This window comes from Bacillus rossius, chromosome 3 (genome assembly GCF_032445375.1).
Source record: "Bacillus rossius redtenbacheri isolate Brsri chromosome 3, Brsri_v3, whole genome shotgun sequence".
Lineage (NCBI taxonomy): Eukaryota > Metazoa > Arthropoda > Insecta > Phasmatodea > Bacillidae > Bacillus > Bacillus rossius.
The window spans coordinates 3,442,241-3,457,312 of NC_086332.1; the positions used below are offsets into that span (position 1 = coordinate 3,442,241).

The 15,072-nt window shown below is 36.2% G+C and overlaps 2 protein-coding genes across 3 annotated transcripts in view; one reads left to right on the top strand and one right to left on the bottom strand.

Annotated features, from left to right (window-relative positions):
• Window positions 1-1,264, bottom strand: part of LOC134530105 (alpha-N-acetylglucosaminidase) — a 45,439-nt gene extending 44,175 nt beyond the window's left edge. The window contains exon 1 of one of the 2 annotated variants that reach the window (XM_063364702.1): window positions 1,054-1,264. In XM_063364702.1, coding sequence (XP_063220772.1) covers window positions 1,054-1,114 — 61 coding nt within the window. In that variant the 5' untranslated portion in view covers window positions 1,115-1,264. The remainder of the gene's footprint in view (window positions 1-1,053) is intronic. The other variant, XM_063364703.1, reaches the window with a different exon arrangement.
• Window positions 1,150-14,683, top strand: LOC134530108 (derlin-2). Its single transcript, XM_063364712.1, has 7 exons — window positions 1,150-1,625; window positions 1,803-1,944; window positions 2,080-2,145; window positions 7,998-8,165; window positions 11,656-11,778; window positions 13,123-13,286; window positions 14,161-14,683. Exons 2-7 carry the CDS (start codon window positions 1,852-1,854, stop codon window positions 14,270-14,272), a joined length of 726 nt encoding a protein of 241 aa, XP_063220782.1. The 5' UTR covers window positions 1,150-1,625; window positions 1,803-1,851; the 3' UTR covers window positions 14,273-14,683.
• The last annotated feature ends 389 nt before the right edge of the window (window positions 14,684-15,072 follow it).

Consider the following 15,072-nt stretch of genomic DNA (forward strand, 5'->3'; position numbering starts at 1 on the left):
CACGCCCCCACCATCGTACACAACATGTGCTGTCAGGACACTGTCGCACAGCTTGTGTGAAGTGAGCTGGGAGCTGGGACACTGTCACGAAGAAACCACATGTTTTTCACAGCTAGCCGCACATCTAACACCTCTGGGAGTACGTGTTGAAAGAAGTGGACTGTGCATTGTGCTAACCGCCCAAAGCCAAACATATATACGTGTCACAACCAGCCATCCACTGAGCCGTTCAGTAGAATACTTGTTGTTAGTGCGTATGGCCCGCTCGTCGTTTGCTTCCCACGGAAACATGATACGTCACAGCGCTGCCACTATCCACACTTTTAGCTACTAGATGGTGCCTAGATGTGCACAAAATTCCAATTTACATGCTAATATTCGCTTGTGTAAATTTGTAGGGTTGAGTTTCTGAACATTTGTTCCTTAACAAAAAAATGCTTATTTTGGTATTTCATGCCACCGATTACATTCATGCCCCCAGCCATTTTTTCGAACACCTTGTACAAGTAACTTGTAAGCGATGGTAAGCAGAAGTAGTACCTGATGGACGAAGAGAAGTGGGGCATCGGGAACAGCAGCGAAAAGTGGAGGGTTGAAACTGGTTAGGATCGAAAAGCGAGTAGCGTTACTCGCCAGAGCAGGGATTCCAGCTTAAGACAAGTGTCACGGTTGCAAAAGGTGACGAAGTGGCTAATCAAATGTCTACGAGTCACAGTGAGGACCTAAGGACAAAAGCTACTGTACCTCAGCACTGTTGTAGTGTAAGCGTCGTAACTCTTGAATATGCATGGTGCGCATTATTGTCATTCGGCCCGAGGCTACGAACTGGCCAGCAGTATTTTCCTTGTGTAGTGAGCAACTATGGACATTTTAGAGGTGACCTTACCATTTAATGGAAGAAAAGTCAAAACTTATTACCATAAATACAAAAGAACAGATCTTTCGTAAAAGTTCCATATCTCGTAACCAAGTATACAAAACAATTTAATATACCAGAGCATGTGTCCCAACAGAAACCTGTGTTAGAAACTTTATGCTGCAGAAATGTCTTACCATCCCCAGTAGCTAACTGGAATAAGCTTAACATAAAAATGTTTAAAATCAGTATGAACATTTTCCAATTTACTAGTGTTTGTTGAAATTGCAGTTGTACAGCGGTTCAGGCAAACATCTACAGAGATAATTTCCAAGTACCAAGATAACTTAATCAGCAAATTTGCTACATTTAAGTGTGCCGGCTACACGAATAAAACAAATGAATCTTGGTGTTACAAAGCTCACAATAAATTATGCGGAATGTTGTAGAAAATATTTGTTTATAGTTTTATGCCTTAAATTTTTTTTTTTTTCAATTCAATATTTACATTTCTAGAAAAAAAAATATATAAAACAAAATTTTTAATATTATAAAAAAAAACGTAATAGGTATCTATTTCGTTCTTCAATGCTTGACTCCGTTTAGTAAACATTACAGCAGAAATACTTTCTTTCTCAACGGGGCCTCAGATTGAATTGTAAAATGTTCATTGAAGAATACTCTTCTAATGAATTCATCTTTGTAATTTCTGAACAATTTATTTGAATCTATAAGATTATGTCGCAATATATATGATTTAGTAATCCAGGTACACGTCATCTAAAGATTTGTGCATGATTTGCTGTCTTTTTGTATTTGTGTGTATGTGGTTAGGTTGTCAAACTGTCAAAAGTTGTAGAATCGTGGACATGATGAAACAGCTGATAGAGCTGGACGAATTGTGTCGTGTGTTTGCGTATGCACTGTAATATGATTTGGGTTATAGGACTGCTGTGAATATGATTTTATGACATCAAGAGAATCAAACAGACGCAATGGCGTATCAAACATTCCGCCAAGAGTACATGCAGATGCCAGTAGTTACCAGAGCATACACTACGGCATGTGTAATTACAACTCTTGCCGTTGTAAGTAATGTATACTCTGCTGCAATGGTTTCCTTATTCGTGTTTAATGTTCTGCGTGTATATTTTGTATATTTAATACGTATTTTTCACCATTTAATTGAATACGATTTGAAGACATTTGTTTTCTGTTTGCAGCAACTGGACCTTGTATCACCATTTCAGCTTTATTTCAATCCTATTTTAATTGCTAAGCAGTACCAGGTATGCTTTAACTTTTATAAAAAATTTGTAGCTTTAATTGTTATTTTTTAGTTTATGAAATGAACTATAAAATACAAAAAAAAAATTTGTTTATTTGTAACTGTCATTTTAATATTTATTTCTTGTTCAAAGCAAGTTCACACTAGTAGGCATGAGTTTTGATAGCTGCTGTTTCATTTTAAGCAAGGTTCACAATAGGGCTTCCTAATGTGATGCAGTTTGCTTGACATTGAATGCCGAGGTCAAATTTTGTCGCAAATTAAAACCATAACGATGATAGGTTTAAATTTCTAATTGACACTAAAACATACTGCTGCTCTATTCTGATATGTGACAGTTATTTGAAACAATAAAAAATGTACAAAAACAAAATATAAAAAAAGTCATATCCCTATTGGTTTGTTTAATTTATTTATTTGATTTGTTACACTCACAATTGGGCTTTCAACCGGTGACAAAGTCCTCCCCTTTCTCTCACTATACCCCTTCCCTTGTTTGTTGTCTCCTCATGTCCCTTGCATATCACACCACCAGCATTCCTTCCTCCAGCCCATTCCACTCCCTACCTGTCCTCACGAGGAAAGTGTGCCTCCTTCCATTCCTTATGGAGCTTCCACCCGTGATCTCTCTGCCCTCTATACTCACCTCTGGGCACCCTAGTTCCGAGCTGTCTGTTACCCCCTACCCCCGTTATCACTTTAACATCCTCATCAACCTTTCCACCTGTCCTCTCCCCTGTAATGCTTCCCAGCCCAACTCTTACTTCTGACGAACTATGCACTTCACCCTCTTGCCCTTCCCTTCTCCACGTACCCATCACCCACCTCGCTGCTCCAGCTCCCTTACCTCAGTCACTAGCGGGGGTCCCGTACTCCATCACTGGCCTGACCTGCGTGGAGTGTGTCCTCTGCCTAGCAGCCCCAGCGCCCTTCTACCCTTACTTACCACCCCCTGAGCCTGTTTGGCCCATCCCAGGATCCCAGGTTAATTTGCAGAGTCACCTCCAGGTACTTATACCCTTCTGCCTCATTTATCTCCTGCCCTTTCCTGCTATATACCTCATTACCTTCATCTTCCTTGGGAATCTAACCGTCTTTCCGACATTCAGAGAAATCACTTCTCCTCTTTCCTTATCAGATCCCTCCGCAGATGTACCTCTTCCCCCACCACCTCATACACTAAACTACAGTAATACGATGATAGCAAACGAAAAAGTAATTAAACAAATAGGCCTATTTGTCGTGTGGTTGCCACAATCGCTTGCTCACTGGAGAGCTAAATGTGCAAGTTTGTTAATATACTGTACTTTCCCTTAATATTACATTTTTAAGTACCTTTCACTGCTGAAGTTATACATGTCTGTGTAATTATAGCAATTATAAGAATTGTCTATAAATATTTTCCCATTTTTCTTGGTTGCATAGACCTTCATAACTAGCCATTTTTTAAATTTAATCGAGAGTTGAAAACTCATTTTTCCTAGACTTTAAATAATTTAATCATTCTTTTATTGTAGGTATTTTAAATTTAGCTGACAGGACTTAACTAACCTTTATCTCTCATGAAATGATGTTGGTAGTTGTACAGTAACCTTGCCTGCAAGGAAGAAGTACAGCAAACTACAGCAGTGTGCACAAGGTGTACAATTTTAAAAAAAATAGGATCACAAGGAAAAACACCAAAAACATGCATGATTTAATGTTGGTTGAATAACATATATAATGCCCCATGAATTCAGTAAAACATTAAAATAATTGTGAAATATCACAACAATTTTTATTGTAACGACTTCTCAAAAGTAACAAAAAATTGCACTGTTATTTATTTATTTTTATTTATTTATTTAATATTGTAACATGCCCGCCAACAGCCGAGGGCTTTAGCGGTGGGCACAACACATATATACAAGGACAACATAAAACAATACAAACAAACAAGTAAAGTTAAAATAAGTATAACTATTAAAAATAAACATCAAAATATAAAATGCTTAAAAATAAATCTTACAAAACATAGACATTACAGTATAATGAAATTACTAATTGCAGGCTTATGTAAAAATTAATTAAAAAAAAAAAATTATATAAGTACCTAGTTACACTTTCACAGATTAAGATGATCAATTTTATTGAAATTAGAAATGAGTCAAAAAATTATATCATTCTTTTTATGGTATGTATATAAGGTAGATGTTAAACGGCTGTTAAATTGGGGAATTCTAATGCCAGTATTATCAAGAATGGACTTAAATTTAATTTTTAACAGTAACAGTTTTTAATAAATACATAATTCATATAGATACAGCGTTCAGAACAAGAATCTATAGTAAGCTGAGAGAATTTTTAAGTTTAATTATTTTATCAAATTTATTCTGAATGGATTCTAATTTATTGCTATCGGAAGGATTAATTGAATTCCAAATAACTGAACAATATTCTAACTTAGATCTAACAAGTGATAAATAAAGGCAAAGAAGAGAGTCACTGTTTGTAGCATAGAACGTAATATATTTGATTAATGCTAATGTTCTATTTGAACTAGTAACTAAGTAATTTACATGCAATTGAAAATATAATTTTGAGTCAAGTAGTATACCTAAATCTTTTATAGAAGGAGTGATTGGGATTATTTTATTATTAAGAACATAATCATATTTTACAGGATGATATTTCCTTGTGAAGGAGATAATTTTTGTTTTACTTGTGTTAAGAGTTACTAAATTTAATAAGCACCATTTATTAATTTTATGTATATCAATTTCAAATTACAAGCAGTCATTGATAGAGTTAATACTTCTGGAAATTTTAAAATCATCGGCAAACAATACACCACTCGAATGTTTAGGTACAAATGTAATATCATCAATGAAAATATTGAAAAGTAATGGAGAGAGAGTGCCACCCTGCGGGACCCCAGATGGAACTTTAAAATATGAAGAATAACTGTTGTTGATGGAAACAAAAAAGCATCTATTATGAAGGTAGTCGGAAAACCAGGTTACAAAATTGCCACATAAACCAAATTTAGTAAGTTTACTGAGTAAAATATCATGGTTAACAGTGTCGAATGCTTTCGCAAGGTCAAAGTAGCAGGCATCTACCTGACCCCTATTCGTTACCTCATAATAAATAGGATTTAGAAAGGACACAAGGTTGGTTGCTGTGGTCATACCAGTTCTAAAACCATGTTGTGAAGGAGACAGTCGGTTTTTAATTGGGAAATTTAAGAATTTAAAGATAATTTTTTTAAATATTTTAGACAAACCATTAAGGATGGAAATAGGATGGTAGTTAGATACCTTTAATTTAGAACTGCTTTTGAGAATGGGAATTACCCTTGCTATTTTCCATTTGGTGGGAAACGTTTGACTTTTCAAACTTACGTTAAAAGAAGTGGTGTTAATATGTATGAACAGCCTTTAAGAACAAAGTTAAGTATTCCATCAGGACCGCATGACATAGAATATTTTAGGGATTTAATACCCCAAAGCACAATACTTTCAGAAATAACGGGGACCAAAATGGTATCATGGTTTGATGTTGATACATAAACATTATGATTGTGATTAGTAGATGAAGAATATACATTAGAAAAATATTCAGCAAAGGTATTAGAAAGCAAAACAGGGTCAGAAGACACAACATCATTAACCTTGAGAGAATACTCTTCACGGTAACCACTTCTCATTATTTTTACATAGCGCCAGAACTTTTTAGGGTAAGACCTTACTTTGTTATTAATATGTCGAGTCCAATTGATTTTGTCACATTTGATTGGATATTTAACTTGCTTCCTGTAGAATGAAAATTGGAATAGTAGATCATGTTTCATTTCTGTAATTTATGGAAGTGTTTTTTAGCTTTTAGATTAAATATTAATTCACTAGAGAACCAGCAAGGGTATTTAGTAGATTTTTTAGAAATAACAGGAATAAGTTCATTCATACTGTTACATATGCAGTTAGAGAGTTGATCCACTAAAAAATTAACATCTGTAGATTTAAAGAATAAAGACCAATCAAAATTTTTTATGGAACTAAAGAGACCAAGATAATCCCCATTTTTATAATTTTTGAAATTAGTCGAAGAATTAGACTTATATGGTAAAGAGTCTAAAATTAATTTTATTAATAATGCTGGATGATAGAAGTCTTCTTTTACGAGTGGATCAGTTGCTTGAGACATTTCACAGATTGATGAGTTATAAAAAATTAAATCTAAAAGATTAGGGGGAGGCTGAGTGTTGTTGTATTGGATAAGGCAGAGGCTAGAAGCGAAATTGAGAAGACTCTGTGCCTTACGATTAGTGTTAACTTGTAAGTTATAATTGGACCAGTCAATACCAGGAACGTTGAAGTCACCAAGGATCAGTATTTTATCTTGAAGGGACGAAAGTTTGTCTTCAAGATATTCAAAATACGATAAATACGTTGTTAACGATGTGTTAGGCGGTAAGTAGATAGTACCAATAATAACTTGTATAGATGAATTACTTTTAATTTTAATCCATACGGCTTCCACACCAGGATAATCAAGTGTATTAATTAGCTCAACTGAAGCAAATTTAAGTTTATTTACCGCTATTAGAACACCACCACCACGTTTTTTCAATGTCAGTAGAGAATCTCTATCCTTTCTAAATATAAGATATTTGTCTGAGAAATAATGCGAATTTATACTCGTTTCGTGGAACCAGGTTTCAGTTAAACAAATAATATTATAATCAGAAGTAAGAAGGTTGTCAGAAAAGACTGTTGATTTGGTTCTTAGTCCTCTGACATTTTGATAAAAATAAATTGTTCATTCACAAACCAAATGAAAATTTGCTCACCAATTGTCTGCTTGGCTTATCAACCATTCTTATCTTTAAAAGACTGGTAATTGATGATAAAGCTTAGGCCTAATTTAAATCTATAAAACATTTTGCCTATACCTGAATATTTATGAAAAAATTTGAATTAGTTAGCAAAATAAGCTAAATAAAAACATGTAGAAATATATAGAATATATATTGAATTCCATATCATAGTTGGTGCCAGTTAAATAGCAAATAGTGCTGTGCATTCACTCACACGGGACTTGAATGACAATCGCGGATGTCCAGATGTGGTATGTAAATATGAAGTAGTACTATGTTTTAAATGAGAAACTTTTAGATTAAATATTCAACCATATAAAGCTGCCATAAAATGTTGAAAAACTTCGCTGGAGTTTAATGCATAACATAGCAGTGCAGTAGCGGATCCAGGGGGAGGGCTAAGGGGCTCAAGCCCCCTCCAAAAGCATCTGGGTCCACTATTGTTTTAGTGTTTGCCTCGATAAAGCCTAGCCTCAGCTGGGTCAAGCCCCTCCCAAACCAAAATCCTGGATATGTCACTCTAGCAGTGTACTGTGGTGAATTCATATGTCTCAAAATGGTGTAAATTCACTAATTCGTAAACAAAAATTTAAGAATGCAATAAACTAATGTACAACTATTTGAATTTCACAATTAAAATAAAAAGCTAACGAATAAATGTAAGTCTGGTCATAACTGAAAACTCTATCTATGCGTATTGCATTTTTTGTAGGTTTTCCTATGAATTCTATCTAGACTTTAAATGTCCATCCTGTCAGGGTAAAACCAAGCATTGAATAATGTCAAAACTCGAGTGGGGCCCTGCGAGACAGATAACCTCATTGGAACACTGTGTTGATGGAGAATGTGAATGTTGAACACCATGAGAAAGTATTTAAACTCACTACTTGGCATCCATACTTATTCTTAGATTAAAATAGTTTTGCTCGTGTTCTCTACGATACTTGCCTGGTTCAGTATGTTTGTGGACTGATGTTTGTGGTGAATTGTTACAGCTATGGCGTCTTGTAACGACATTTTTATTTTTTGGGACTGTGGGATTCAACTTTCTCTTCAACATGATATTCACGTATCGATACTGCCGCATGCTCGAAGAAGGATCTTTCAGAGGTCGAACAGCTGATTTCGTCATGATGTTCCTGTTTGGTGGTTTGCTTATGATTGTATCCTTTTATTTAAATTATCGTAAATTATGTCAATCTTAAACATGTTAATGATACCGTATTGGTCCGTAGATAGGCCGACCTTTTTTGCCAGTTCGGTCAACCTTGAAATCTAGAGTCGGCCTATAATGGGGCACTAGCCAAAATGGTATAATTAAACACATACATTTCAAGGAGAATCACTTATGGCATAAAAATGTTATCAGATATACAATTCATTGACCTAAAATTATGCCGTACTTACGTGGAATTAGTAATTTTTCCAACTTAGAAATTTAGTAAACACGCTTAACCCCAATAACGTAGGGGTCGGCCTATTTTCGAGGTCGGCCTATTTTCGGACCAATACAGTAATATCTACCTACAAAAAATACTACTTAAAACTTCTCAAAATTGACTTGTCTTCTATTTTTTTTGAACAGAAATCATGCGTGTCAATTCTATGCACAGTATTACTTCAAATGTTAGTTTGAACTAGAACAGCTAATTTTAATATATATTATGTGTAGTGTAGAATCTGGCATTAAAAGTGCAATAAAGGGCAACATTTAGAACTGTTTAAGAATGTTCATGCAAAGCAAATAGATGTTAAACTAAAAACCATAGAAAAATGACATTTTTGCATATTGCTTAAAAAAAGCTACAATGTGAAATACCTCATATGAGTTTATTTCCTATGTTTTAAGTTGTAAAGTGTGTCATGTCTATTGTGTCAATAATAAAACTTCAAATTTCCCTGCAAGAAGCCACTGAAATTTGCATGTGCATGTTGTGAATACTAGGCTGCATTTGGTGTGCATGCATTTCTAGTGGCAGTAAGGATTAACATGTATTTGTATTACTATCTTTATTACTTCATTCTTTAGATGGTGGCCAATTTAAATGTGTTTTTTAAATTCTAAAATCTTTTATTTTCTTACAAAACCCTTGGAAACGGATGTTGTGTGCCTGGTGGCTAAAAATATGTGGCACTCGCTAAGTTTTTTTTTTGTGACCATATAGTTTTTTATTATTATTTTAGTAATTCTATGTTATGATCTAAACGAAGTTACACCTTATTGGTTATTGATCAAGGGCTCGGAAGACTGAGTCAACTTAACAAATTAGCATATGTAATATTTTCGCTGTTGAATACGATACTTTGGGCCGCTGATGCCTCACAAGCTGTTTGATTGCTTGCGTAACCGCTCTTGTAGCGGCCTGCAGGTATTCCCGGAAGGGATTCCTAGATTGGAAGGTGAGGGGATTCCGCAATTTTGGAGAAAATTTGTGTTTTGGGTATTGAGAATCTTAGAGAAGTATTTGTTTTAAGAAAATTTCGATACTGGGAAAATTGTAGAAGTATTTTATCTGCCTAGCCTTGCTACTATGTAATCCTGTCTCTGATAAATTAGTTCAAACATCACATACTTAGTTTTATAAGACATTCAATAGATGTCTCTCTCTCTCACTTCTATTTCATTTTTAGGACGGAGAAAATTTATATATAGTTTTGGGATATACTTAAGAAATTAAAATTTTTTTAAAAATTATACTGCCATAATTGTTCTTTTTGTCACTCACTAAGCTACATAATAGTTCTCTTATCTTTCTCCAAAGTAACTGCACCATCTGATGGTGTCTTTTTATGTATTGTATAAAGTACACATATCTATAGCCTGACCAGAAAAATAAAAAAACTTTGCTATGTTGCAGTAAATCAATAGACCAATGAAAAAATGAAAAAATCATAAAGCAAATTTTAAATTATAGTTCATGTACTATAATTTTACGGTCATGAACGTATAATTCCACCTCTTCAAGCTGCTTGTACTGATGATAAATAATAGTTTAAAGGAGTTGTTAAAGTAGGTTTAAGATATTTGGGGGAAAGTTGCTGAAATGGTATCATTTTGGGGAATTTTTTTTTTTGTTTGCTTTGGGGAAATTACGAATACTCAAATCTGAAAACCCTAACTCCTGGATACGTGTGATTTGGGACATGCGGTGGAAATGGTGGCTGCCGTACATAGCAGTGATCACGGTACCACATCTGGTAGAGTAGACGATTGAGTAACTGGAGGTAAACAGAAGCGATCTACTCGGTGCAAACAGCAGGACAGTTAACGGATCCGGTAGTTTTGTCAACAGGAAGTGAAAGTGGAGTGGATAGATTAACTGTAGATTCTCTCGCCAGCTCACCTGGCACCACAAGCTTAAATTGATCAGCGCTTGGCCAGTGGTTGGTTAAGGGGGCGGTTGTGACACTGTCGGAGGTCTCTGAAACATTGTACAGTATTTCGTTCACAAGGAGTTGGGTGCAAATCCTGCAGAAGTCATGCCTCAGTAAATTTTTGCTGTTGCATCTGACACTTGCAAGGTACCTTCCGCATTCATCTCATAACTAGGGACCGGAAAATTTCGCGGGTTCAATGACCTCCAGGATGAGCTCCATAGTTCTACGTACGCTCGGTCAAATGGCACCCATTGGCTGCAGTCTTGTGAGACGTCCCAACGTAGCAGCCTGTGATTCGTATAAAGCTTTGGTTGGGTGTTTCTCACTGGCCCAAAGTCCTCCAGGTGAGTTGTGAGCCAATAGCAGAGGCAGTACTGAGGTATAACTAATTATATTTTAGCCTATCGCGAAATGAATTCGCGAATTTTTCCGGTCTCTACTCATAAGGTATTTGAGGTTATACTGATTACAATGCAACTACAAGGCTCGGTCGTACTATCCATTTCGGTTATTTTATTGTCATTGCTTTTACTTAAGAGGCGTTTCTTTAAAATTATCATTATAGCTCTCTTGCATTTTATGTTTAGTCACAAATTTTGTTAGTAGATATTTACTCTGTGTTATCTAATAAAAATAAAATGTCCTGCAAGTGAAAATAATAATAATCAGTTGCTAACTCTTTTTACTTCCATTTTTTACAATGTAAGTCTTGCATATGTGCTATTTGTGTAAGGAGAATTTATTTCCAAGCTAACCTTTCATTAAAGCCTTCCTGCATTTTAAATTATTTCAATCAAACCACTGAAAGACTGACCCTTCCTTGTCGCAAGTGCAACATTCTAACATTTTGTGAAGAAGGAACTTGAGTAGTTGCTGAAACAAGTTGCTGGCAAAATGAACAACGAAGTGTTTTGCATATGTCAGAAATAAATATGTAATATTGTACAACCTACCAAGTAAGCAAAGAATATCATATGTCATATGCTTAGTAGTAAACTGTTATAATGGTTTAGTTTGTTCTATAAAAAAATTCAGATGTTGGTTTCTGTAGTTCGAGAACTTCATTTGCAGTGCACTGTTAATTTACAAATCGTTAACATGAAGGCTAGATTATTCACATTGACACCACATTCTTAGGCTGTTTTTAGATGACACCAGTTAATTTGCTTTAAAATATTAATAATCAAATTTTTTTTTAATATTCTTAACAACCACTTTTTTTGTTATGATTTTTGACTCTGCAAACTGAAATGTTCTACCTTAACAGGAAAGCAGATATTTGCCTTCTTTGTAAATTTATTGTTTTTGGGACAAGCATTCACCATCATGCTTGTTTACGTGTGGTCTAGAAGAAATCCATTTCTCAGGATGAACTTTTTTGGATTGCTCAACTTTCACGTGAGTGTTTCCAACGTATTGTCTTGTGACAGTTAAACATCAATATAAGGAACTTCCTATCAACAAAAATCTGCATAACAAACTGTTTTTTTATATTACAAAGAATTAAATATGTAGCAAGTGAGCAGTAATTAGTAATTATGTAGGGAAGGCTCAGGCTGTGGATCATTGTTCCACCGCCCCTTCCCAAAAAAAACTATCTTTAATCTTGCATGCAAATAAATTAATAGAAATAAAATTATAAAAGGACTGGAGTGATATTATAAATACGAATGGTATAGTATAAATTATATCAAATTTAAATTTACATAAATAATCAGTATTTAAAACTAATACAAACATATGTTTAAAATTAATTATTTTATTTTGTAAATTTATGGGAAAATTTAATTAAAAATGAAAATCAAATATTCTGAATGTTTATCATAATAAAAATTGTTTATTAAATAATAAAGTAATAATTTATAATGGGAATAAACTTGGGAACATATACCTCACACATAAATACACTTGATGATGATGATGATGATGACAATGTTGCGTTGATGGGCTCTGACGATGGATGGTTTTTTACCCAGCCATCGCCACGGGCAGATGACCAGGGCGTGACTGTCGTGTGCTAGACAAGATGCTACTGCGGTAGTTGCCACTGCCGTCCGCGGTGAGCAGGCGAAGTGAGGACCCCTGACCTAGCCAGGAGTCGAACCTGCGACCCAATGGCGGCTTTACAAGCAGGCTGAGTAGGCTTGAGCCTAGGGCGGCAGATTTTTGGGGCGGCAAATTTGGGGACCGAATTTTTTTTTTGCTACCTCATAGAAAACAAAAAGATTTCTGCATGACGGTTTCCGTTTTCTGATGTTTTACAGATAGAAGTTTGCAACAAATTTTGCCGATGACTCCCTTATTGTACGTTCTGTGAATCCGTGTAGCAAACTTCCATATTCTAGAGTAAAACAGCTAGTTTGCCGCCCCCCAACCAGTAATCGGCCTCTGCGTTTAAATTAGTTATTATTGTACGTGCAATTTCAACGAAATTGTTGGATTGCAAAAATAATCTAGGACATGAAAATTGTAGAGGCAAGGGCGGCAAAAACTTTAGAGCCTGTACCTTGAAAATTCGTAAATCCGCCACTGCTGGGACCCTTGACTCGGCAGCCAAGAGCCCTGATCCCCGAGCCAAGTCGGACTAAACAACCCTGAAGAGAATGAGGTAGTGGTGAAGACATACAGGTGTGTGTACCAAATTTAAAGAACGTGACGAATACGCAGAACAGTTCAGTTTGGGGAACCGGAATGTGATTGGCTGGAAGACGGCGAGCGGAGCGGAGTGGTTGCTGCCCGCAGGCGCCGTACTTGCCCTGGGTGCTTCTCGGCTTCTCCGTGTTGCTGGGCAACACCATCTGGGTGGACCTGATGGGCATGGCCGTGGGACACATCTACTACTTCATCGAGGATGTGTTCCCCAACCAGACCGGGGGCTTCAAGCTGCTCCGCACCCCGCAGATACTGTGAGTCTCTCCCGTCCGTTTCGCATTAGGCCTGTACATCACAACTGTTTTGTTTCAAAAAATAGCAGTAAACAGTGGTCGATACATTGAGAAAAATACCCTCCTGTTTTTAAATCTTATCTGCAAAAAAAATGTCCAAATCCAATAAGTGTTGCACTAAGTTTATTTTCAGCAGAACTTTATAACGTGGCATCCAGTATCAGCTGGTTATGTAAGTTCAAGGTAACAGTGACCTAGTTTTGTATTTATATTTTATAGTTAGGAGTGTTCTTGTAATTAATCTTGATATTTAATTATTTTTATTTAGAAAAGCGTTTTAACTTCGTTTTCGCCATTTATCACTATTGAGGCTAGAGTACTATTTATGTAAGTGTGATTTTCAATGTTTTATTTAAATAATCCTTTTTATAATTATAATATTTCTTATGTGTTTGATAGTGTGTTAGTGACGTTTCTAGAATGTAGGACAGTGGTTTAAGTGAAAGACAGAAAGTTAGAGGCGTGACGCCGAGCTGTCGAAATGACATGACGATAGTTTTCCGCTTGTCTCACTTTATTTTTTTTTACCAGTTTCCTATATTGTACCTCTTAATATTTGATACCACTCGATCGAGAATCTGTATGAAAAAATTCCCAGCACAATGGCGACATAGGTGCAGCTATGCAGTATTAGATCATCATCGTTGTAGGGGTGAATTGAAATCTTTGCAAGTTGGGAGATGTGGCAGATGTTGCTGTGAGCCCCCGGTGGTTTTTCTCCGGGTGCGCTTTCCCACCTTCTCATTTCATTCCGTGGACTCTCCCTCTCATCATGTCTGGTGAACTCGTTGACTAAGAGAGGTGGTGTTGAGGGTGGCGTGTGTATCGTGCGCAGGAAGACGCTGTTCGATGGGCCCTCGCACGACCCCGACTACACCCCGCTGCCGGAGGACAGGCCCGGGGGCTTCAACTGGGGCGACCGGCCGAACCAGCCCAACGAGCAGTGACCGTGTCGCAGCGACAGACGAGGACACGTCTACGCGCCCGGCACGCGACGCTAAAGAAACTTGCACAAAACATACGTTAATTTTAGTCCAGAAATTTTACTGTGCATGTCACTCAGCACTATCGGCCACTAACCGTGCTCCCTGCGAAAGTTAAAGGATTTTACCGCCGTGCGTTTGTTTTCTTCTGGATGATCATCTAATTGATAACTAGCGATTGTTCCAGGTGTGTGGTCAACGAGTCATGGTTACGTAGTGTTAAGTGATCATGCATGTTTTAGTTTTTAAACCCAAGGATTATTTTTGTGTGCGTGTGTGTGTGCAGTTATTCAAGTTGCCAAAGACTTTTATAAATGTGCTGCATATAAAAGAAATGGTACTGTTTTGTTTTCGAATAAATGTTTTCTCTAAGAACAATGATATACATAAGTTACTGTCATGGTTGGTTCTTGTGTGAAACAGATTTTGCCTGTGACTCAGTTTGCATAGCATACATGATTACACCCCATGCTTTCAATTGACTTCAATGCAGTACGTCTGTACTGTGTGGCCATAACCATTAGTGAATAATCATCACTCATCAGTTGTGTTACTATTGGTTATGTTATTAGCTATTATCAAGAGTACTCACGTAGGATAAGTCAATACTTTACCCCAACACACAACTATAAAATAACAACGGCTTGAATTTAGCCATGATGATATTTATCTTCAAAGGTCTTAGTACAAGAAGCTCAATGAAACACAACCAAAAACACCCATTCACAAATTCAAAGTATTTTATGTTTACCAAGAATGTCCTA

Bases quoted from the DNA above. Each gene is read 5' to 3' on its own strand.
- LOC134530108 (XM_063364712.1), top strand. From the start codon at position 1,852: ATGGCGTATCAAACATTCCGCCAAGAGTACATGCAGATGCCAGTAGTT. The intron at 8,166-11,655 runs GTATCCTTTTAT...ACAGGAAAGCAG, and splicing joins TTGGTGGTTTGCTTATGATT to ATATTTGCCTTCTTTGTAAA. The intron at 11,779-13,122 runs GTGAGTGTTTCC...TGCTGCCCGCAG, and splicing joins TTGGATTGCTCAACTTTCAC to GCGCCGTACTTGCCCTGGGT.